The sequence below is a fragment of the Momordica charantia genome (genome assembly GCF_013281855.1).
Source record: "Momordica charantia cultivar OHB3-1 chromosome 9 unlocalized genomic scaffold, Mcharantia_2.0 BLBB01000009.1, whole genome shotgun sequence".
Classification (NCBI taxonomy): Eukaryota; Viridiplantae; Streptophyta; class Magnoliopsida; order Cucurbitales; family Cucurbitaceae; genus Momordica; species Momordica charantia.
In genome coordinates, this window is record NW_028275167.1 from 1,348,629 (window position 1) to 1,365,733 (window position 17,105).

At 31.2% G+C, this 17,105-nt stretch overlaps 2 protein-coding genes and 1 long non-coding RNA gene across 4 annotated transcripts; 2 read left to right on the top strand and 1 right to left on the bottom strand.

The window, feature by feature from the left end:
* Positions 1 to 1,213: 1,213 nt before the first annotated feature.
* LOC148208816 (uncharacterized) lies at positions 1,214 to 2,844 on the bottom strand. The gene is made up of 2 exons (XR_015787097.1): positions 2,729 to 2,844; positions 1,214 to 1,738 (listed from the first exon to the last, which is right to left on the bottom strand). It is a non-coding gene; the product is annotated as an uncharacterized LOC148208816 (long non-coding RNA).
* Positions 2,845 to 10,404: 7,560 nt separating this feature from the next.
* Positions 10,405 to 13,158, top strand: LOC111015670 (ethylene-responsive transcription factor RAP2-12). The gene is made up of 3 exons (XM_022290767.2): positions 10,405 to 10,839; positions 11,802 to 12,743; positions 12,886 to 13,158. Exons 1-2 carry the CDS (start codon positions 10,557 to 10,559, stop codon positions 12,692 to 12,694), a joined length of 1,176 nt encoding a protein of 391 aa, XP_022146459.1. The 5' UTR covers positions 10,405 to 10,556; the 3' UTR covers positions 12,695 to 12,743; positions 12,886 to 13,158.
* Positions 13,159 to 13,298: 140 nt separating this feature from the next.
* LOC111015690 (uncharacterized) lies at positions 13,299 to 16,063 on the top strand. 2 transcript variants are annotated; one of them, XM_022290791.2, is made up of 4 exons: positions 13,299 to 15,012; positions 15,193 to 15,288; positions 15,648 to 15,719; positions 15,841 to 16,063. In XM_022290791.2, the coding sequence occupies exons 1-4, from the start codon at positions 14,473 to 14,475 to the stop codon at positions 15,868 to 15,870; spliced, it is 738 nt and encodes a 245-aa protein (XP_022146483.1). In that variant the 5' UTR covers positions 13,299 to 14,472; the 3' UTR covers positions 15,871 to 16,063. The 2 variants fall into 2 exon arrangements, with proteins under 2 accessions (XP_022146483.1, XP_022146491.1); XM_022290799.2 differs by having other exon boundaries at positions 15,655 to 15,719.
* Positions 16,064 to 17,105: the final 1,042 nt, after the last annotated feature.

Sequence of the window (17,105 nt, forward strand, 5' to 3'; positions counted from 1 at the left end):
GGAACTAGAAAAACTATTCTTTTTTTTTTTTTTTGAGTATTTCGAGTATTTCGATTTGTCTCAAATATGTGCCTAAGGTACCCCATCTTGATATCCTCGAGCACTAGAAAGAATGTTTTACAGTTTCTTGAGGCTAATCAAACAACGGCAGATAATTCGAAAATAAATGGCGAGTACCTAATCGAATTGATCGGGTCAAGTAGGAACAAGGTTCTAATGGATAGCAAAACATATTTGTTATATTTACCAATATAGCAACCATTTTTCTAGTTTTATAAGTATGGTAAAAAGTTTTCATTTTTTTAAATTTTAATTTTGCCCTCGTTATTTAAGAAAATTAAAAAAAAAATCAATATAATTTATTTTAGATATATCACTCAGATACTAGTGTCTTAGTATGAAGTATATTGTTAACATACTAAATTAGGTAAAATATTTATACATCTTTAGAAAAAAAAGTAAATAATTTATAATGACATATATATAAAATATTAAAGTATATTAGTGATGACAGTCACTATATTTTTTGGATTGAAAATTTAGGTTTAAAAGAACATTGTAATTTCTTATTCATGTAGCTATTATATGAGTGATGTACTTCATTTTAATATATCATTGACGTACCTTGAACTAAAAGGGGAGAAAAACCAATCTACTATGAAATATATAAATAATGCTCAATATATTAACGATATACTTCATCTTAGGCATATAATTAATATAGATATACTTCATTTAAGTATATTATTAATATAGTTGACATATCTAATATAGAATATGTCACTATTATACTTTATATACATATATCGTTAAGAGAGTTTTCTCATTTTTAAAAATTGTTGGTACAATTTACTTTTCATTTTTTTCATTCGAGCTAGTCTCGGTCTTTTCCTATATTTAAAGTTTCAAACTTTAGAAAAATGATTGATATATATTTATAACTAAATATTAATATTGTTGTTATATCTGCCACCGTGCCTTTACCACAATATATTTATGTTTTCATTTAGTTTAGGGCTAATAGTAGCGTCATTTTTAAGAACGGTTACTAAAAGTAAAATTATAATCGAATTATATATATATATATATATATATATATATATTTATATATATATATAAAATGATAATCAAAGTATTCATTTGATCATAAATACTTTCTTATTTGTTACTTAAAAATATGACTAATATATCAGAAGATAAAATAAATAAAATATTCATGAAAATTGTAATGATATACTAGTTCGGCGAATTAATTGGATTTTCCTTTTATATAACAATCAATTTGTATGCTTTTTAGTACATTTATATGGCTAAAGTTTTGTTCAATTTTTTCCAATATTGAGCAGAAAATGTATTGGGCTTCAACCAACTCCCGCTTTCGTAATTTCAGTTAATCAAATGGGCAACCGATTAGGCCGGTGGTTTGGTTTGGTTTTTTCCAGCAAGTTAAAAGAGTAACGAATACGAGAGCGGTGATGTTGCACCGTGCACGGAGGTTTTCAAGTAAAGCGTGACGTGACGTGATGTTATTCGACTGTGACCCACGGGGAGACAGTGTCGCTGTCACTCTATCCTGCAAGCCAGTCCAAAGCAAATGGGGAGACTGCGTGTACTACTAACTCGGGTGGTCCCCACATCCACGTCGGATGATGCATCCAGCCGACCTGATAACTCAACGTAGCCATCGTTTCAGTAACATCGCCAAGTTGTAATGTACCCAAATGTAGACGTAGTTTACCTACCAGAAATCAAAATAGGATAAATTTCAATAAAAATTAATCGAAATTGAAATGTTATTGTTACATAACATAAATTTTCTGAAATTAAAATCAGAATTTTTCTAATATTGTTGATTAAAACTGACTTAAATCGAATATATATCAATTACAGATATGCATTTTTTTCTTTCTAGTTAATTATAAATATATTATTGTGTTAATATTTTTTTAATTACAATAATAACAAAGTTTCATTTATTTGATTATTATCTGATAGTAAATAATTTGTATTATAACAATTTATTTAACATGAATAATAATGAATAGTTCAAATAACATAACATCGACTAAGATACTTTTTATTAGATTAACATAGACTAGTTAAAGCGAGCATAACTCAGCAGTAATTGACATATACCTCAAATTAACATAGACTAAGATACTTTTGATTAGATCAAATTTCTTGATACTAGTATATACATAATATCAATATTAGTAATTAAATATAAAAGTATTTATTTATTAATTTGAATATTCTTTACGATTTTTAAATTTCTCTAACTTTTATAAAAATATTCATCGACATTTATATATTATCGATATTTCCATAAAATTTAGACCTCGATATTTTCACCAACATCGACATTTAAAATTTGGATTATTTTTCATATAAAAGGGACGGTCAAAATAATTTGTAATATATCAAATCTTAAGTAGGTGGTCACTTTAGTTTTAACGCTTTTTTTTTAATCTTTTACCGTTTATATTCATATTTATTTACTAGTAGACCAATTTATAGTGATTTATTATGATGACTAATTAAATCTATTCATCCATTTCTGATATAGATAAGAAACAAGTGGTATAAATTTACCATAATTGAATAAGGATTTTCGAAGTAAATTATTGACCTTTATCTTTTTGGGGCTAATGAAATCATGTGTTTAAATGGACCCATACCAATATTATATGGAAGTAAATGAATTTGTACCAAACATAAACTACAATACCTGGAAAAAAAAAAAAATTGGCCACTGGGGGCAAAGTTGACAAATTCTCCAAAGTTGCTGATCGTTTCGAGAGAGAGAGAGAGAGAGAGAGAGAGAGAGAGAGAGAGAGAGAGAGAGAGAGAGAGAGAGAGAACCTTCGATAATATATCCACTTGCGCCACTTGGCTTTATTTTAACATCTACAAGCGCTGACGTGGCGCTATCTGGCGTCCACGAAGCAAGTTGCCACTACAGACAAAATAGATAATAGTATATTTAAATTTTTTTAGTAAAAAACGTGATTATTTATAGTGAGAGGGAGAGGAAAAAGCGGGAAGATAATTGGGCCTAGATAGATGTTGATCCAATCCACCATGTGACGAGGTTGGGCCCACGAAGGCCCAGGTGGGCCCGTGAAAAAACATTCAGATTTGAAAATTGCAAATTGTGTTGTGTGTAGAACAATATCTGAATATAAAATACATGATTGGGAATATTGTGAAATAAAGGGGCATATATTCGTGGGGTAAGGTGCATGAACCTCCTAAGTCCTACCAATTTAATTCATTTTAAAATTCAACATTGGCGTGGCTTCTCTCTCTCTATATATAATTTTATAAGGGAAAACTGTGCCAAAAAGTTGGGACGGCGTCGTCAAATTTGGGGGCTAGCGATGTCAATTTTCCACCCCGTCACATGGCTTTTTAATTTTTAATTTTTAATCTTTTACCTCATCAAGATAAAAAATTGTGAGTTGAAATTTCCTTTATATATTTAAAAAGTAATAATAAAAGTGATATTTATTCCAAATAGTAAATAGTAAAGGAGAATGATCATTTTTGTCGTCGTTGTTAATGTTAGGAGTGAAATCCCATCCTCATCTTCTCGCTACGAAATATGTTTCTGCATAGGCCAAATTAATGCACACCTGATTAATCATCGAAAGTCAAGTTCGGCACCGACCTGAAAATATGGATGTAACCATGCAAAATTCACTAAATTCTAGGTACCAACTGCTAGACTGGCAAGACAATACTTCCAAAATCTCATGTATAAAATGTGTAGTCTATTTCTCACAGAAGTATGCAACTTAATTAACGATGTTAGCTTGAATTAAGTATTAATTTAAGTTTCTCTACAACACAACAGTCTAAAGTTTTAACTGCATGTTATTATTTTGATTTAGTATTCACTTTGGTTGACGGTTGTTTTTTACTCAAATTGTATTGTGTTATTTATTGGTTGTTCAACCTTTTAATCACACTAGTTAAAAATTGCATGATATATCTAAATTCACTTGCAATTAAATTAAGCAATTATATGGAACTATTAGGACGAATAAAACAAATACATTTTTCTTAGCACGACAACACATGAGAATAAATATTTAAAAGTCTTAATCCCTAAGTTTTATTAATGTCGGTTGGATATAGATTTTAGCATGCCACGTGTCAAAATATAAAATATTAGAATCCATATAAATGAATTAAATTTATCCAATCATCAGTTTAAGCTTTTGAGTTGAGTGGTGGTTTATTCATCGTATTAGAGCGGGAGGTTCTATGTTCGAACCCCTGCGTTGTAGATCGGATGGCAACTGAGAGGAGATTGTTCCGATCACTCCGACCTATCCTTCTTCCGAACTTGGCAAATCCAAGCTCAAACAATGTTGACTATATAAATACGTCTTTGTTTAAGCTAAAATTATTCGTTTTTTCTTATTATTATTATTATTTATTGAAAATATTACTTTTTATTTTTTAAACTAAGCTAAAACTAATTTTTCATGCACTCTCATTGGTATATACTTTGAATAATCCCTTAAATTATGCCGTTTGTTGTGAAATTTATGAACATTGCGTTGTCTTATCTTTACAGTTTCTGTAGAAACTTAAAGCAGTTTTCTATTACATATGATACTCGTGGGTTCACTATTTATATTGTCGCTCTACCTCGAAGATTACCTAACATTTACAATTTTTCTTACCCTCGATTTTTTAATTTTGTATTAGAAATTCAATAAATAATTTTAATTTTTTTTCTTGTTTGAAACGGATATTATTAAATTTATTTACTTGGATGTCCATGGGAAAGAAAATAAAAAGAAAAAGTTTATTAGTTTAAGTTTTTAATCAAAATTTATTAGTTAAAAATTAAAATAGGACAATGTTGAATAAGTAATTTACTCCAAAATTCTATAAAATCCTCAAAATTTGATCATTTGGATCAATAAATTTTTTACTTAAAAATACAATATTATTCTATTTAACATAATAACAAAGAAATTCGTTTGTCAAATTGAACATAACTCAACGATAATTAACATATATCTACGAGATTGTGAGTTCAATCTCCATTCCATATATTGTAATAAAAAAATAAAGAAATTCATTTAAAATATGTCCCGATAAATCCTTCAAAATCTGAAAGTTTCAAACAAAAATGATAAGGTTTGAGTATTATTACAATTTATAATTAAATACAAAGTGGAGATCTCCCCCCTCCCCCTTTTAAAAAATATATTTTTTTGAGAAATCTTTAAAATTAGATATCAAGCCAGTTAAATTATGGACATTTTTTTAAAACTAGTCCGATTTATAAGAGAAATTATTAATTGAACACATATATGTTAATACAATAATTAATATTATTTTAGATTGAACTAAATATTTGGTGGTAATTGTGGTATTTAATTTATAAATGGCTACAAGAAAAATATATTAAAAAATACTAAAAATATCGAATATAACTCAATTTTATTTTGAATTTATTCTTTTTTCAGATTAACAACAACCAAACACACTATTTTTTTTTTTTTTTGAAACGAGACACACTAATTTAACTAGGCTTTACAAAGCTACTAGTTTTTTTAGTATAAAATTTATTTGCCATACGACTTTAAAAATAAAAGTTCTTAAAAAACTTAAAATAAAAATAGCATTTCGTCGTTCTCACACATGTTCATCGATGTTTACTGTTTGTTTATGAGTTTAAATTACTTGTAAAGTATGACTTAATTTTAAATAGTAATAACAATAATAATAATAAGTTCAATGTTGACAGGAAAATTGGCTTTGGCTTTTTGCCGTATTATGGCTATTGGGAATTAAATTATTAACAGACAAAAAAGTTAGAAAATTTCATTTATCACAAGTCAACAACGCGTCGTTTCTCTTTCTCGTGTCATTTCTGTCCCATGCCAATTCAACAGAATAAATCAAACTTTACAAAAAATTTCTATTATATATTTTTTTGAGTGATTAAATTAAATAACACACAAACTACAAGTAAATTAAAATAGAGATAATATATTGGGGAGCCTATTTTGAAATCTTAATCTTAATTACATAAGTGTCTTTAGTTTTCGAAATTTACACTTTTAAATATTTGCATTATGATTTTTTCCTCTCACCAATTAACAACCTTCAATTACGTTGTTTACTTAGTGACTTTGACCCAATGCTCGTTAAATTCATCTCGTTCCTTATTTTGCATTCAAATCGAATATTTCCTGGTTGTTCTCAACCGTATTCGTTTTCCCTTGAATATGTTTTTGTTCACCGCTGTCTTCGTTTCCAACGTGCAAAGACGTCAACGGCCAGACCTTCATTTTCCATCTTCGGGGCTTTTATGAACAAGATATTTATTTCTTTTGCACGTTTTCAACGCCGTTCATTTCCGTCGCTGAATAAAGTTTCCAACGCCGTTTATTGTACACCAAATCAACGAGGTATTGATTTCTTCTTCCCCAGACACGTCCAAACCTTCAATTTCCGTCGTCTAATAAATTTTCCGTCGACGTCTTTGCACGTTTTCGACGATGTTCAGCGCATTCCTCGTCTCCTGTCTTCTTCTGTTTTTACCATTGGTAATTATTAGTTTTCCGTTAAGATTGATATATATGGAGATATATTTTATGTATGTGTATAGAAAATTGAAGCTATATACAAATATATTTTATGTATGCATGTGGGGAAATGCCCACATTGTATAGAAAATAAACGCTTCTTTTATTTTTTATTTTTGGAAAATATGCGACTTTACTCTTTTTCTTTCTTTTTTTTTTCTCTCTTCATATTTAAAATAAAGTCATCGAAATACTCCCTTCAAAATTTTGGGATTTTTTTTTATTTAGAGTTATTAAAAAATATATTTGCAAAGGGTTTTGAAAATATTATATACATAAAAGATTTTTCTTGAGATGGACTTTTTTTTTTTCTCTCTAGAGATATTTTATTTGACTCATCAGAATGCATAAAATTTTGTAACTTATTTGGTAGCAATAATCAACTTTTTGACCATCATTTTTTTTCCTATTGGCTTTATTTGGGTACTGTACCTTAGCTGTTATGAAATAGCCATTTAATTCAAAGAATACCTAAAACTTGATCAGAAATACTAGAAACATACAGTAAATAATTTTTCTACCGACAAACTCTTTCCAATTAAAAAATGGATTTATACCAAACGATTCCAAATATCACCTCAATTTTTTCTCTCGTATTTTTACGATAAATATCAGACATTAAATCCTATTCTGGTCCTTTATATAATATATTTATTTTAATCTTCAATTTTTTAAAATAACAATTTTGGCTTTGAACTTTTCCTAATATATTTAATCCACGAATTTTCAACAGCGGACCATTTTAGTCCTTATTATATTATTTTAAAACATAAAATTCACTTACCTTATAATCATTTTCCTCCTATGGTTCAAATACACGTCCACCCTAACATATAAATACACATAGTTGAAGCCTTGTTGTTAATTTTTAAAATAAAAAATGAAGTAAAAATCAAATTGATTACTTCTTTAAAGTTTCGTGACTAAAGTAGACATCCTAAAAGTTTAGGGGTAAAAATATAACAAATCTAAAAATATATAGACTTAGGAGATACATTTTAAAAGTTTCTTTTTTTAGTAATTACCTGTAGGGATTGGGGATCGAACTCACAACCTCTTTGGTTAGAGCGTTGAACTATTATGGCTTAGACAAATACATCTTAAAAGTTAGTAGACTAAAACAAATAAATTTTAAATAATTCAGGAATCAAAAATGGAATTTAAATCAACAAATAATATATTTCTTGACCAGCATCAAGAGTTGGAAAAAAGGGGAGAAAAAGGTGTAAAAAAGTTTCAACATTTGGGGTAGTTTAATTTAATTTGATAATGTAGAACAAAGTTGTTTGGGGAACAGAGAGAAGAGGGGATTGGTGTCGAAGGGAGGGAGGATTTTTAATTTTCAAACACTGATTTGTTTTGGTGGCAGTCAAGTCTGGTAAACTACTCTTTTTTCTAATTACAAACATGACCAAAAGGGCATAAAATTAGGCATACAACCCTACCCCTTTGATTGCCACAACCCATGAGGAGTGTCACGTTCTAAATGCTTCAAAGAGAGAGAATATGTAATCTTAAATTACCATTTTACCCTCATGACTTTTATTATTGTATTTTTCATGCTAGCCTCGTAGTCTGATAATTTAGGGTCTATTTGGTTGGAAACTCGGATTCTGCTTTTCGTTTCCAGATTCGTCTTTGTCATGATTTGTAATGTTGATTTTTTAGATCTGTTTTCGGGTTGTGTGATCAAATAATATAAATTCTAAAAGCAACATTTTCATGTTTCTGTTGTTTTCATATTCAGAATTTGAAATTTTTAAAATGCATAATTATGTTAAAAAGATAAAAACTTTGATAAATATACTTCATATTATAAATTTATTTTATGTTTGTTAAAATTAAAACATGTAAAATACGATAATATTCTAAATTATATAACATTGTAAAATAATAATTATACAAAATTCATAAAAAAATGTTAATAAATTAATTAATATAACTTTAAATTAGACTAAATATTTAGTTTGTAAGTACTGGTTTACCAATATATTACTCAATAGACATTGAACAATCTTTTAAATTTAGGTTCAATTCAAATATGCTTACATATATCTATAAACAAATAACTCTGGTTTTTATCGAATGCATTGTTTTCAGATCTCTGTCTTTTAATTATCAACCAAACACACCCTTAATTTTTAGGATTATTTCATTCTAATCCCTGAATTTTCAAAGGGTATGTTTTGGTCCTTATATTTTAAAAAAGCAACCAATTTGATTCTCCCCTATTTTGATCTTCACTAATTATACGATTTATTAACGTGTTAATATGATTATGTATTCAAACGATATAAAGATCAAAATTTTTAAGATTATTTCATTCTAGTTCCTCAACTTTCAAAGTGTATGTTTTGGCCTTCTATTTTTAAAAAGCAACGAGTTTGATTCTCCCCTTGATTTGATTTTTACTAATTATACAATGTACTAACGTGTTAATGTGATTATGTATTTAAACCATATAAGTTGAAAGGTAGAGAAATTTAGATGATAAAATAATATAAAATTGACCGAAATGATTTTTATTTTTTTTTAAGTTCGTAAACTACGATAGACATTATGAAACTTCCACGACCAGAACAATTAAAAATTTAAAGCTTAAGAACTTGATATAGACAGTTAAATTTTACATACCAAAATATGATAAATTAAAAGTTCATAAATTAAAATAAAATTTAAACATTAAATTTATCTTGAAGTTTGGACATTATGCGGTAGGATTAGAATTTCATCTTCGACCAATTCGAGTGATTTTAATTTTTCTCATGGGTCAACAATTTACTTTAGCTGATTTCTTATTTTTAAAATTTTCAGTTCGAGTAATTGGAATAAGAATGTATAATTAAAGTTAAAAAATTTTAATTTTTTTTACCCTAATGTACGTTTTACATATGACCACATAGAGTTGTCTTGATAGATGATATGTATTAATAAAATAAATTATTAGCTCATAGTTAGTAAAAGCTTAAATAACTTTAATGTAAAATTTAAAAACTAAATCAAAAAGCCTCAAAGTTTATAGGCCAAAAATAGAAAGAGCGTGCCAATAATATTTCTCCCTCTAGATCATGATCAATGATCATCAAAATGAACATAAAATTATTGGTAGAAAAATTTAAACCCAACATTTTTTTGGTCGATAATAAAACATTATAAAAATATTTTTAACAACGAGAAAACAAGTATAATTCAACTGTAATAAGAATATATATCAAACTAAGAGGTTGTGAGTTTGACTCACGATTTTCCATGTTATATTTACTAAAAAAATTAAGATGAAGATTCAAATTCACTATATTTAATATAAACTTTAACGGATGGAATTATGTTTAAGTTGGCTATTTATTTATTATTTTTTTAGAAAGAAAGTTGGCTACTTTTAAGAATAGAAAACTAAATAGGAAAATAATTTATTATCAAATATTTTTTTTCTTAATAGTTGAAATATTTTTTTGAGAAGGCACCTAATATTAAAATAGAAAAACAAAAGAAAAAGTATTTTTAATTGTATCAAATTGTATCTGTCCTCTAAGATAAGGTACAAGGCCTACAAGGCAACGCTGTCTGGTTCAATAATTTCCCTCTTAAAAAAAAAAAAAGAAAAAACTATATTCTGTCGTCACGTCGGCAGTGGGAGCCGGAGGGGGCACGAGCAACTGTGTAGTTGACGGTATACACTGAGGGGCAAAATGGGGATTTCATATTCGATGGGTCCCACTTGCATTGCACCAACTCGTCCCACTTTCTTACAAGAAAAACTCACCTAATATTTTTTATTAAAACCCTAAAAAAGAATCCCTTCGCCCTTCAAATTAATTCATTCCGCATCACATTTTTTCCTCCGTTTTCCATTTTCTTTTTACAAAGCGTTCCCGAAATCCAAAAACCCCCAACTTTCCCACTCCTTTTTCCTGTCAAAATCTTTTCAGTTAACTGCAAACAATGTGTGGAGGTGCTATAATCTCCGGCTTCATTCCGACGGCTCGCTCCCGGCGAGTCGCCGGCGATCACCTTTGGGCCAATCTCAAGAACCCTGGCTCTGGCAATGGAAATTACTTGTCCAAGCCGGTGAAGTCTGACATCATTGACGTTGATGATGATTTCGAGATCGATTTCCAGCATTTCAAGGACGATTCCGATTTGGAATTTGATGAGGATGAGCTTGTTGATGTCAAGCCCTTTGCCTTCTCTGCTGCTGGAAACCTTGCCGTGTCTTCTGTTCGTGGTAACTTCCTTTTTCTAATTTGTTTGATTTTTAAGCTTTCTTTGATCATTGTTCTGATGTCGATTTTTTGCCTCCCTGCTCCGCTGAAGTTGATCTTATATCTAATTTCTGTTGAGTAAACGGTGGTTTCTGATGCATGGCCTCTATTTCTTCTCTTTCTGTTTCAACATTCTGCTGGATTGTGGTAGATTCGTTTTTGCCCTCTGGATTTTGCTAGATGGTTGAGAAAATATGGTCTTTTTAGGAGGAAATTTCACTTTCTGATCATACAAGTGTAGACTGCAGAAACAAATTATTTTGAGGAATAAACCGATAACCTTTTACCAAATTAAAAAAGAGAAAACTGGACGGAGTAGCAGATCCAGCCCATAGCTGCATAATGATTTAACCACAAGTGGGTTTACATCTTTATTTGAAGCTTCTACCCCTCAAATTTTTAGATTTTAATTTTTAATATAAAAAACTGATGAAATTACCATAAAATTGAATTCGTTATATGAAGTTTACTGCTTTTTGAAATTTTTTTTTTATCCTTTTAGTTTTCTGTATAAATGAAAGTCCTTTTGGGTTGTCAATGTTTTTGGATCAGCTAACATAGTTTCCAGACAAGAGGTTGCTTAATGGTATTCATCTTAATTGTTGGCCATTCATGGAATGCTTCGAACCTAATTTTTGGTCTCTCGCTTTCTTCTTCTTTTTCCTTCCTTTTTTTTTTTTTGAAAAAAAAGTTCTTTATGTGGTCCGTCCAATTATTCATCTAATGAGTATTTTGAATAAAAGCGAATCAGCAGTTGACTTTTCCAAACATCCTACACATAATCTGTCGTTTGTAGTTTCTAGATCCCTTGAATCCTTTTTATTTTCCTGATAGGCATTGATTCAATTTTGTGACTATGTTTTTATTTCCTCCCAATCTGTGTATTGTTTCTCTTCCTTGCTTTAATAAGACATATACTCTGCAGCTTCAAAATCTGTAGAATTCTCCGGACAAGCTGAAAAATCTGCAAAGAGAAAGCGAAAGAATCAGTATAGGGGAATCCGACAGCGACCATGGGGTAAATGGGCAGCAGAAATTCGTGATCCACGGAAAGGAGTCCGTGTGTGGCTTGGCACTTTCAATACTGCTGAAGAAGCTGCCCGAGCATACGATGCTGAAGCACGGCGAATTCGTGGGAAGAAAGCTAAGGTTAATTTCCCCAATGAAACTCCACGAACTAGTGGAAAGCCTTCAGCAAAGACAAACCTTCAGGAACCACTTGCCAAGCCTAGCTTCGCTAGGATCCAACCAGATCTAATCCAGAACAATGAGTTTGCAAATAACTCTAATGATGAATACTATAGTACCATGGGTTTCCTGGAGGAAAAACCGCTTACAAATCAATTTGTGAACATGAACTCATTCCCTGCCAATGGAGATGGTGCAATAAAAACCAGCCCACCTTCCTCTGATGTTGCACCCATGTATTTTAACTCAGATCAAGGGAGCAACTCCTTTGATTACTCTGACTTTGGATGGGGAGAGCAGGGTGTAAAAACTCCCGAAATTTCGTCTTTTCTTTCATCTGCCATGGAAAGTGACGATTCTCAGTTTGTGGAGGATGCTTCTCCGAAGAAGAAAGTCAAGTATAGCTTGGAGAATATGGAAACTCCTCAAGGCTCTGAAAAGACTCTATCTGATGAGTTGTCATCTTTTGAGTCTGAGATGAAATTTTTTCAGATGCCATATCTTGATGGGAACTGGGACGCATCAATGGATGCATTTCTTGTCGGAGAGACGCCAACTCAGGATGGCGGAAACTCGGTGGACCTTTGGAGCTTTGATGACCTTAATGGAATGGTCGGCAGTGTCTTCTAAGCAAATCTTGTGAAGCTTGCTAGGTTATGTAAATAAAAGCTACATATTAGTGAGTTTGACATCTTCATCAGTTCCTCCCTGAAATTTTCCTGATTTTTCATTTTTAAAGTGTATCTTCCTCCCTTCAGGATGATCTCCTTAGTTTTTTTTTACTTGTAAAAGGTTGAAAATCTCACAAAAACTTATTGCAGGAACATTTGTCATCTGTTATGGAAATGGACGTGAGAGAGATCTGCCTGCATAAGCAATGGCCTAACAAACATAGCCTATTGGTGTTTGTGTTGAATGTGAGGACACGACACAAACGTACTTCTCGGTAGGGGCTCAATTTCATGTGTCGAGACCATAATATGGGAAACTCAAAACTAATATATATGCTTGTACTGAAAAAAAAAATGTGTGGTTGGTTGGTTTGCTATGGATATCGAAAACTTGATGAATCTCAGTTCTGCGTTTTGTGTTTCTATGCTGATGGATGATCATTCTATTCCTTTCTTTTCATATTTCCTAGTTGATACCAACCGAAAGGTTCGATTATTGTCTTGGTTTGACGAGCCGAGACCGGTCCCGTCATCCTCTATGATCCCAGGAAGCCAGCCATATCTGTGAAGTTTTTTGCTAGAGTTTAGATGTTTTTTCTTTCAAAAATGAATCTCTGAAGGATGATGGGACTGTGGAGATGTTATAGTGTCAGAAATTGATAGGGAAAAAGGCTGGCATTTTAAGGGTTAGATTTGATTTGTGGAGAATGGGGAATTCAGAGGAAAGGGCAGTGGAAAATCAGTGGGTCTGCCATGTCTTGGCCATCCCATCCCTGTGTTTTGTTTGGGCCTCTCCCCACTCACATGTTTGCAGAGTGCAGAGAAAGTTCCTATTTTAAGTTAGTGTTGCATCTGCATGTGATGTGATTCCACCCTTTTAAAAGATTTCCAGTGCTCCACTTCACACATCATCAGGCTATATTATTGGCAATGCTTTCCCACTACTGAATGCAAATAGGGAGATTGAAATATCACGGTAGATTTTGTAGATGATCTTTAGAGTTTAGATTAAATTCTCTCTCCATTGGATGTTTTATCCATAAGTGTTCATTTTTCCCACGGGAACGTTTTGTTTTGTCTTTGTCACTTAAACGGGGATGGGGTTGGGGAGCACGTTCTCTATCCCTATCTCGTTTCTCACACACACGAAGAAGACTTGAATACCCCTTAATTTTATCCATTATTCTTTTTATAATATTTTATAACTATTTCATTTTTTTAAAATAATTTATTTGAATATGTAATATTAACGAAGGAAATCCATAAAGTTGGATCTGAAACAAGTTTTTGGTGGGATAACTATTCCCTTTGAGATAAACTGTCTTATATTCATTTGAGGTTCCAAATGAACCAAAAAAAAGGGCTATTTATGACAAGACACCAAAATCATTATTCCTTTATCGCCTTTTTTTTTTTTTCAAATCAACTTTAATATTGATTGAGTTCCTTTAATGATCTCTCTTTTGAAATATCAATTTTCTATTTACGTCATTATAGGTAATTATTAAGAACAGTTCCTTGTAGTTCACTTGTCGATTATTACAGAAAAAAACAGATTCTTAATTCCGTTATCAAGAATATTACGAAAATTCGTTACTTTTAATTCAAGTTGCAAGCCATACGAAGAATAATGGAGTTCGAGAGTCCAAAGAAAGACATCAAATTCGAATTTCCTTCATCAGAGTTTACTAATATTTATTTAATCTCTGTTCTTTCTGTCCCCGAAAATGGCCTCCCATGGATGTTCTTGCATCTCGAACTCAATTTTCCAATTGCTTTTGCTGCCAACAGATCTGTACGATTTATACTCTGAAACGATTCTGCATTTTTCTTCTCTTCATCGCTATCTTTTCAGTTATCGCAGTTCTGATCGCCGCATTGCCTGTAATTCTCCTGTTGAAGCCTCGAGAGCCGATTTTTTCTCTCCAGTCGTTGCGATTGGATTGGTACAACATTAGCGTCAAATCCGGCTCTTCGTTTGTTTCTTCTGTTTTCACTCTCACTCTCAATTCTCAAAACCCTAACAGAATCGCCATTAAGTACAGTCCGTCGAGGCTCCTCGTGATCTACGATGGAAACGCCGTGATCGGAACGATTCGAGTCCCTGAAGTTTTCCAGCCGGCTCGCAGCGACGATCGGAGTGTTCGAACTCGTCTGTTGTTGCATCGATTCAATGTCGATTTGTTCGACGCGACGCGCGAGTTGGCTGAGATCAAAGTTGTTGGCGACGTTGGAGTGGAGCTGCTCGTGCTTCATATGGCCGTGTTGAAGATGAAGGTATGTTTATATTTGCATCCAACTCTGTAGCCTCCATGGAAGAGCTTTCAGTTTTCGTTTTGAAGAATCTTTAGCAAAATGATGAAGATGAAGAAGGATTTGATGATAGTGTTGTTACAAGTTAGTGGAGATGATGTTTCTATTCGGTTAAGAATTGAATTGTTGAGGCTTTCTCTGTAGGTTGCTCTGAATTGCGATGTGATTGTCAATTACAGAGAGCTTAATTTCAGAAATGAAGTACTTGACAATGGATCAGGAACTATAAAAAAAGCTCTGGTACGTGCTCGTCCTTTTTAATTCTTGGAATTTCACAGAAACCATTCATTCTCTTTGATAATACGTAGGATGAGTTTGCTATTATTCCACAACATTTTTCAAGTTTTAACCCTAAATCTTGTCCATTGATGGTAGAATAGAGCCCCAATTTCTTTACCATGGATCATGAAAAGCTTTTTTTTCCATCTCAACTATAGCCCAATTCCCACGTTAGAATTCTGTTTTGATTGTAATGATGAAGAAGTTAGCTATGAATTTTGAGAACGATAGAGGCATCATTGAAACCGAAGTCATTTTTATACGATTTAGCTTTTACAATGTTACAAATTTGAATTGAAACATATGTTAATTTGTGTTAGTTTTCAGGGTTCATTTGGTTCCAACTCCCAGACAATGTCCACAAACTGTGGCATCGCTTTTTACTTATGAAGGTGCCAAACTCACTAATGAGTAATAAATGGTTTTTGTGTATTGTTTCATCATCCCTTTTGGGGCTGTTTGTTTTGCAACTTCCTTTATGAATCATGACCCAATTATTTGGATTTTTCTCAGGAAATTAAACAACGAACCCAAATTAGCTGATCCTGATTGATTGTGGAGATTCCTGTTACCTGTTATCGGAATGCTTCTCGATCATGACTCGAGAAAGAATTACAATATCAACTTTAGCATAGCTTACTGATTAAGATATTTTTCTCTCTCCTAAAAGTTATTGATTCGATATACAATTTTTTGATACATTTCATCGATGTGAATTTGACAACATTTTATGTTATTTGTGAACATTATATTTACTTAGTTTAGTTTAGTTTGAGGTAAATTTGAATTGCATAACTAATTCTAAAAAAAATTTACTTTATTGATATGTCATTAGGTAGATAATTTATCATTGATTTATTAAAAAATATCCATATTTTATTAGTAGTTCTTTTTACCATAGGAACTAAAGTTACAATGTATCATTAATATTATATGACAAGATCAACTTGTTATTGTTGATGATAATCATAATCATAATCATGTATCGAGATAGGTTTCTTATAATTAGTAACTTTATGCTTAGATTTGGATCCTAGTCTCTTTTATTGACCAAAGAGAAAATGAAAATTATTTTATGGAACCCATATATAATTCAATAAAAAATAAATTAATTAATAAAATAAAGCTTGTTCCTTCTTCTTTCGTTTTTGTTGGTCAAAGTTGATGGCAAAGGAAAAACATAAAGAAAATGAAAATAATTATCTGAGACAAATTGAATGGGGTCGGGTTGGTGCATGAATTTGGTCTAAATTTTCCTAACTTTTTTACCTTTTTTTTTTTTGTCTAAAGTTATTATAATAATAATAATACTCCATGAGAAACGAACACATAATCTAGAATATGTTCTTCTTATAAGTTATATGCCTTCCCTCACCTTCCAACTTGAAGTTTAACATACGCATTTCATTCTATTTTATCCACAAATCAAGTGGGAATTAAATAATAGCCAACTTCTGCAGCTCATTTTAATGACCAAAATTACATGCAACCCTTTACAAAAGTTACTACCTCTCCCTATTTTAATCAGATGAGTTATAATAAATATAGATTATAAAAGTTTGGATTTCATAGCCTCTTAGAAACCAAATGGTAGAATTACCCTCCCTACAATTATAGTTGTATTTGATTTTTTTATTTTTTGACTTGTATTATAATGGAAGTTGGGCGGTTGGCCCTTAATCGAGGTGAACTTAAATGGACTCAGACATTCATAAAGTCAACGATGAGAATCAAATGTGAGAATGACATGTGATTAAATAAAATGGAAGAAAAATCTA

Bases quoted from the DNA above. Each gene is read 5' to 3' on its own strand.
- LOC111015670 (XM_022290767.2), top strand. From the start codon at position 10,557: ATGTGTGGAGGTGCTATAATCTCCGGCTTCATTCCGACGGCTCGCTCC. The intron at 10,840-11,801 runs GTAACTTCCTTT...TATACTCTGCAG, and splicing joins TGCCGTGTCTTCTGTTCGTG to CTTCAAAATCTGTAGAATTC.
- LOC111015690 (XM_022290791.2), top strand. From the start codon at position 14,473: ATGGATGTTCTTGCATCTCGAACTCAATTTTCCAATTGCTTTTGCTGC. The intron at 15,013-15,192 runs GTATGTTTATAT...CTTTCTCTGTAG, and splicing joins TGGCCGTGTTGAAGATGAAG to GTTGCTCTGAATTGCGATGT. The intron at 15,720-15,840 runs GTGCCAAACTCA...GATTTTTCTCAG, and splicing joins ATCGCTTTTTACTTATGAAG to GAAATTAAACAACGAACCCA.